The sequence below is a fragment of the Austrofundulus limnaeus genome, unplaced genomic scaffold (genome assembly GCF_001266775.1).
Source record: "Austrofundulus limnaeus strain Quisiro unplaced genomic scaffold, Austrofundulus_limnaeus-1.0 Scaffold0, whole genome shotgun sequence".
Lineage (NCBI taxonomy): Eukaryota > Metazoa > Chordata > Actinopteri > Cyprinodontiformes > Rivulidae > Austrofundulus > Austrofundulus limnaeus.
Window position 1 is genome coordinate 7,081,541 of NW_013952402.1, and position 7,919 is coordinate 7,089,459.

Consider the following 7,919-nt stretch of genomic DNA (forward strand, 5'->3'; position numbering starts at 1 on the left):
CACACACACACACACACACACACACACACACCCACACACACTTAGACAAAAACATTAGCAATGTTACAATAAATGGTTCAACAGACTGAATTTCATTCACATTCAGTGAGTAAACCTTGAGAACTTTACATTTATTTTACCTTAAATATAAAACAATTGCTCATGTTAATCTATTATTTCACTTATTAGAAAAAAAATAAACTATCCATCTGTGCAGGATGACTTACATTTGTTGGGCAGAATAGAGCAGGGGACTATTTTGATAAATAAGTTGATGCAAAAAAACAATTTTTGTATAAACTCAAGTCAGTACTGGTTCAGCTATTTTAGTATTCAACACAGGCAGCCATGCTTTAAGATGCTTAATAGGTTAATGCCTCTTACTCTTAGGTAATGCTGGTCTGCTTTTGTTGTCCCTAAAGCAAATGGTGACACCTGAAAATATACAACAAAAATTAAATGGTAAATAGAAGTTGCTCTATATGATCCTTCAAACATTTTTTTTAAAACAAGTAACAACAGTGTTTTATTGACATCACAGCAACCCTAACTCAGTCTCACTTTCTTTGCTTGGAATCTCTAATCCACTCCACAAAAGCCTTATGTAGCGAGCTATAGCTAATACTCAGGTCTGGTCAGTGATTCACTTCACTGACTTTGCCAATTAAATCCTCACCTGTCCAAGACTATGTGTGTATAAATAAGTGTGCATTTTTGATGCTGTGTTTGTGATGCAAGGGAGCACACGGAGAAAATGTGGGTGTAGAGATAACGGTTATAATCTGGGAGAGACAAATTTTTAACCTAAAGCTTAACACTGATCATTCTCCACAGTCCTCCCACTACCAGTGACAGCAAATTGATTTAATTACAACAAAGTTAAGAATTCAGGAAGTGTGGTAATCTCAGACAGAAAGGCAGGGAAATAAACAGGGAAAGAGAAGAATTACTGAAGCAAGCGACGTAGACAGAAAGAGCAGCAGCTATAAAAAAAGATATGAAGAGAGCTGTGAGAGGAAAAGAGGAGATGAAGAAGGGGATGTTTAAAGAGGGAGTAGGAGGGGAGCTGTAATTATCCTCTCTGTCTGCCACTGATGTAACACAGCTTATTGTGTTGCCTTTGTTTTCACTGCGGCTGCTCATCTGCATGTTTGTTTATTTGGGTTATAAGCAGGGTCGGCTCCCCAGTCCTCAGTCGGCTGAACTCATTGTTCAGTCACACTGACTGATTGTTCTCCACACTCGAGCACAAGAGATATACGTGCCACATCCCGCTCTCATGCTCACACACGTGGCAGAATCTCAAAGAGACAAACACAAAGCTGTGTGGTTTCCTATTGTAATGCATCTGAAATGACAAAAAAATGATACCACTCAGGTTTTATTTGCTGCAAAAGAAAGAGAAGGCAGGGAAAACATTCCGGCTTTTGCRATTCCTCTGGGGAACTGTTCACAGATTATTTCCCTCCAAGTGACATTTAAGTAGTTTCTAATGTGACATATGGTGACAAGCGTGACCAATAGTGTGTGGATTTTGTCCATAGACATACCCATTCTATATAGTTAGATCTAKTTTCTTTTCATTTTTCTTTCTTTGGCATTTTGCTGGACTCTAAATTGGATTGTAAACAGATTAAAACGGGAAACTGCAGGAGCTGATGCCTGAAGCAGTTGGTTAGGATATGCTGCCAAATCCTTTCAACAGTCTCTGAAAAGTTAGAAGATAGGAGAGGAGATAGGTTACAGTAGCCCTCRGGGAAGCTGGCCACAACCTTTTGGCAGCTAAGGAAAAATGTAATAGAAATGAAGGGTTTTTATAAGGAGAATAGTCTACACCAGGGGTCTGCAACCTGCGGCTCAGGGGCCACATGTGGATCTTTGGTCCCTCTGCAGTGGCGCTTTGAAAATTTGACCAAACAACATTTTTTTTTTGTTTTAAATAATCCAACTTCTTTCTATGATTTTTTCTCTCAAATCCATCAGGGTTATCTTTAAACCTTTAGGACTACATAATAATAAGAATTAGGAAAAAAAATGTCTAACTCAGCTGTACTAGTTTTTATGAAATTCTGTAAAAACTATAGCCAGTATGTTTCTTGTATCATATGTTTTGTTTCTTCAGTCCTGAAGTGTAAAAATAATAAATAATAAAATTCACAATATATTTTTTAGGTTTATGTCACCTCCACTGGCCATAAAGGTTCACGAAACGGCCTTGAAAAGGCTCACAAACCACCAGTTGATAATCACAGTTGTAGCTTATTTTGCGGCTCTGGACAAATTTTATTAGTGAGCTGAGGAGCAGAAATGGCTCTTTTGATTGTAAAGGCTGCAGACCCCTGGGCTACACAAATAAGCCATTACATTATAACCAGTGACAGGAAATGTGAATAACTCTGCTGAATGAAACCCTAAAAACACACACAAGTGCTTGTTGTCCTTGCCATGGCTCCCTTCAATAAATGGTCATAATGCTWTGGGTGGATAGTATATATTGACTGTTTAAAGATGCTAAATAAACTGTGCAGAATGACCTCATGGGGTATTGTTTAGGGGCTATGAGCATATCATTTTGTTACACTCCTAAGGATTATAGGACACAAAAGTATATAGTGTTAGAAGCATTCAGTAGAGGATTTTAGACCTCCCAGTGTACATTTTAACCTCTCAGCTACTGATAAAGCAAACATAAAAACAGTAAAGCTAGAGAAAGATAATAACCATTGGCCTTTGACAGCAAAATTAATCTTGGCTTATCTTTTTTTTAGCACAGCATTCAACAATACAAAGCAACAGGCTTTTAAATAAAAGCAGAAGAAAAATATAAGTGATAAGCCCACGTTTTCTTCCTTCCTCTCCTTTTGTTGTCCCGTCATCRAGACGCTACTTACAGAACACTCAGTTTTAGCCACTGAAGTCCCATCTGCATGCAGCATGTCGTGATGTGATGATGAGGAAGGAGAGAAATCTGGGTTTTATCGCAACTATTTATCCAACGTCGTGCAGAAAGAAAACAGGTAAAAAAATAACTGTAGAATAACTTTTAGGAGGAGTACTGAAGCCAAGCTTGCCTGGGGCGCATGTGCGACACTGAGATCATTGAGACCTCAAATAGGAATGTCTGAGAAAGCAACAACGGTTTGTTTGTTTGTTTGTATCGTATCCTCTTTTCCCCTTGTCAAAATGTTCACCGCAAACCTTTTTCTGAGCAACAACAAGCTCTGAAGAGTAAAAAAAATTAATAAAATGTTGAACGTATTTTGTGTTTTAGTGTGTTAATATGCACCTGGTACAACAGGTCAGAGGTAGATGTTCCCTCCATAGAAATGATTCCCTTCAAATACAACTCGGCTTTGCTGGTTGCTATAGCAACTTTTAAACCATTTGCTCCTATGGCAAATAAGATTACTATCTATTGTAGACAGTCATCWTGCTTGCTTTGTCCTTTAAATTTTTGACTGCTGTCTAAGTGCAACCGATAAAATTATATGTTTGACTACTGAAGAGAATATTGTTTATTACAATGATTATGCTGCAATTATATAGGCAGTGAAGCTGATACTACTTTGTTAAATAACGTCTTCATTGTGGAATCATGTAAGAACACATTGGCCTGCTTTGTATTTGTTATACGTTTTAGCAGAGTGCAGGTCTATTAGGCGATTGCTCACTAAGCATGCTGCCTGTGGCGTTTCTACTGTGGAATCAATAACTGGCTACAACACTGCATCCTACTGGAGTGCTGCAAAAAAAAAAAAAAAACCCAGAGCATGTAAATATCAATTTTCCACGTGTCTTTCTTCTGCTTCTTTACTTCATTTAAACTACAAATATCTCACTCTCTTTCTCCATCAMTACAGGTTTAACACTTGCAGCCAAAGTTAAATGAAATCTGGGTCATTTTATAGTGGGAGACAGGGTGATGAGCACATGCTAACGGTCAAATTCTATGTGGAGAAGATGATACAGGGATTAAATCATCTGGGAGCTTTTTGGATGTGGATGAATGAAAAGGCACTGATTTGATCACTACATTATATGCACGCAGTCTCTCTTACTGTGTTACTGTAAATAAGTGTGATAGCTGTACCAGGTAATTGTTTCAACATAATAATCCTATGAATTAATCCATAGATTAATGCAGCGGCCTCCCTTGWCCACTTGCTCAAAGAAAATTATTAGATTTACTCTATACAAAGCAGATTTATTTATATATATATATAAAGACGTAACTCTAGTGAATGGAGCTTAGACTTACAGCATGGCTCGGTGGTCTCCAGTATGTCTGGGTAGCCTTATCATAGTGTTGCATTCGTTTGTCCATTGGCCTGTCACTCTTTCGTAGCAAAGCAGGAGCCCTCTGGTGGTGGCACTGACACCTGACCTGACGTCCTGGATAAGGCTAATGGGGAGAAGAAGACAAAGCGTGGATGGACGAAGGAAAAAAATAAACTTTGAGGAAATGGTAAGTAGAAATCCACACAGTTGTGCATCATCAGTAAAACATCTGAACGACAAAGTCACTTCTAGATGGAAATGAATATTCCACAAGTTTTTTTTTTTTTACTGGTTGAACTAAAGAAGTTCTATCTATACAGTTGACATGCAAACATTATGATGCTACTGATTACAACAGTGGTTCTCAAACKTGGGTCCCAGGACCCCTAAGGGTCTGTGAGTTGTATGTACAGTTCAGACCAAATGTTTGGACACACCTTCTCATTCAAAGAGTTTTCTTTATTTTCATGACTATGAAAATTGTAGATTCACACTGAAGGCATCAAAACTATGAATTAACACATGTGGAATTATATACTCAAGACTGTTGGATAACCATTTCAGGTGACTACCTCTTGAAAATCATCAAGAGAATGCCAAGAGTATGTGAAGCAGTAATCAAAGCAAAAGGTGGCTACTTTGAAGAATATAAGACATATTTTCGGTTGTTTCACACTTTTTTGTTAAGTATATAATTCCACATGTGTTAATTCAAAGTTTTGATGCCTTTAGAGTGAATCTATAATTTTCACAGTCATGAAAATAAAAGTTCAAAAAGAAAACAAAAGAAATAAAATAAAGAAAACTCTTTGAATAAGAAGTTGTGTCCAAACTTTTGGTCTGTACTGTATATATTTACATTACACACACACACACACACACACACAGGGATCAATAGGCAAGTAAAACAAACATAATTAACAATAAAAAATAAAAATAAAAATATTATTCCCATGGCTTTAGGGGTTAAATGGATGTAAATTATGTTTAATCAGCTTGAGATCTTTGAGGGAGACCCTGGAATTTTCTCTACCCTGAAAGGGGTCCCCAGACCCAAACGTTTGTGAAGCCCTGGATTAGAAGGTTAGAAGCTTTGATAGGGATACATACAATAAAAATGGAAAGTGTCTGTCTTGACGTCTCATATTTCTCAACCATTCACAACTATTAGCCCGCTGAAGACACACAATGTTGTCTGAAACAGACATTTTCCCTGCTACACACCTCATGTGTTTGTTATTTTTAGCTCTATTATATTCCATTTAGTCAGCTTTTACCAACTTCACCCTCTGAACAGTATCTAACACCTCCTTCTGGTAAATCTGACTTTAATGCCGTCTCTAAACCAATTTCAGGGACAAACACAAAGCCCCAAAAGACTTTGATTGTCTAATTCAAGGTACAACATCAGTTTTCACATGCTCTACCTTTTTTGCTGTAATTGCTATTTTCACACAACCAAGAACGTAGGGTTGGTCGGTACATTAAATTAACGCCTGAGCCTTATGTGTTTGTTCTGCCCATTTGTTAGTCCTCTACTGCAAAGACATCAGAGCAAGAGAGGCAGCAAAACAACTCCGAAAGTCTGGATTCCCACAAGAAGCTTCAGCACAAAGTCAGCACAGAGAATTTTATTTTCTTTCCATTTTCCCCTGCACGTTCGCTCTTACAACCTCTACTCTCATTAAAGCCAGCCACAGATCTGAAAACATGCCTTGTATTTCTGTTCTTATTCTCAGCTTGTTGGGTGTTAAGGGTGCAGCAATACTGTGCTGTCTCAAGGACCTGCTCAGAGTGGATGTTAATTCTAATTGGATGGATAGTATGTTGCAGATAAGCTGGTGTACAGACATTTTTGTATTTCTCAGTGTGGTTGAAGTTTGAATAATGTCAACAAGATGTGCTTTTTTTCTTTTGACTAACAAGGAAACACTAATGAATGTTAGAGTGAAGGTGGAGCTGATCAAACCCAAAAAGAAYGGACATTGTTTGCAGACAGGAGTAACAGTGCATGTAGGAGTAAAGAAAAACACCCATCAGATAAATTCACACACTCTACACACACACTACAACAGTTTGTGTTTCCCTACTATTAGGAGGCTAAACATGGAGCCCGTCTCTCTGCATGGCATAATCGCATCATTTTTGTCTTTCCGCTTTTGTTTTGTAACATGTAATGAAGGTGGAAATGGTGTAAACAGCAACGAATTGAAAGCATTGGATGTGTCCGGATATTCTTAACTGAGACGGATCTGCAAAAAGAACTATTATCAAGGACATGGACTATTGAAAGAGATGCTAAATGCTTTCAGCACGCTATAGCCACATGAAAGCAGGTTTGATATTCTACAGGKTCCACTAGGATTCAGTGTATGGACCTTGGTAATTTACATTTTTTCCATTTAGTTTTAATGGCAGTTTGGAGTATCATTCAACTAGAATGTTTCTGAAATGTGGGAAGTAAGTGCATGTTATTATAAAGACAACCATGYATTTCCTACACTGGTGCTGCTCGTTTAATATTTCATGACTGAAGAAAATATATATTGTCAATATGCCTCCTATACATCACYGATGTTCTTTGTACTCTTTGTATGAAACAAAGTGTCTGTCTTCCTTAGAGGGGAGATTTCTCTTCTTTCTGAAATGTCTTCTTTCGTCTTTTTCCTTTATTGAATTTGATGGTTGATGGGATGAAGGAATCATTTGTTGCACTTTAAAGAAAACTGAAAGTTTTTGTGTCACAACACTGGTTTCAACTGATAAATACAAAATGTATTTTTTTGAAAGGAGTTTCAAAATGATCAGTTAGCATATTATTTTTACATCCATTCATCCGCTCTCTGTCTCATCTCCATGGTCAGGTATACAGAAGCAACAGGTCCAGGATAAAAACCTAGAGACCTTTCCCTCCAAAAACACTCCATTTCCTTCTCGGGGACCTCAAGGAATTCCCAGACCAGAGAGGACACAATATCCCTTCAGTGGGTTTTGGGTCTGTGGCGGGGTCTCTTCTCAGTGGGGGATCAGAGGCATCCTAATCAGATACCTGAACCACCTCAGCTGACTCTGTTTGATGCAGAGGTGCAGCAGCTCTACTCTGAGCTCCCCCTGGACGACAGCACTCCTCACATTATCTCTAAGGCTGAGCCTGCCACCCTATGGAGGAAGCTCATTTCAGCCGCTTTTATCTTGTTCTTTCAGTCAAATACCTCTTGAACATAGGAGAGGGTTGGAACATAGACTAACCAGTAAATCTAGAGCTTTGCCTTTTGGCTCAGGTCCTTCTTTACCACAGCAGAAAAGAGAAATGCCCTCATTATTGTGGACGAGGCCCTGATCAGTCAGTCCAGTTCCCACTCCATCTTACCATTACTTTTGATAAAGACTCTCAGGTAGCAGAACTCCTCCACTTGAGGCAGAAACTCCTCTATATTTACATCTACATTGTACTGTATATCTACAGTATATAATAAATTGTATTTTTATGTGTTAAAGCAAGTTGTGAAAAAAACATATCAAATTTTGTGTTGCAACTCCTCTAAATTTTCAATTTATTTCACAATGCAAACCACAGATTTAATTCTTTTTGTGTGTGTGTGTGTGTGTGTGTGTGTGTGTGTGTGTGTGTGTGTGTGTGT

The 7,919-nt window shown here is 38.1% G+C and overlaps 1 protein-coding gene across 3 annotated transcripts in view; it reads right to left on the reverse strand.

The window, feature by feature from the left end:
- Window positions 1-7,919, reverse strand: part of ccser2a (coiled-coil serine-rich protein 2a) — a 41,193-nt gene that overhangs the window by 5,936 nt on the left and 27,338 nt on the right. For 2 of the 3 annotated variants that reach the window (XM_013999727.1, XM_013999795.1), the window contains exons 9-10: window positions 4,259-4,402; window positions 385-435 (exon numbers count right to left, since the gene is read on the reverse strand). In XM_013999727.1, the coding sequence (XP_013855181.1) occupies window positions 385-435; window positions 4,259-4,402 (195 nt within the window). The remainder of the gene's footprint in view (window positions 1-384; window positions 436-4,258; window positions 4,403-7,919) is intronic. The other variant, XM_013999861.1, reaches the window with a different exon arrangement.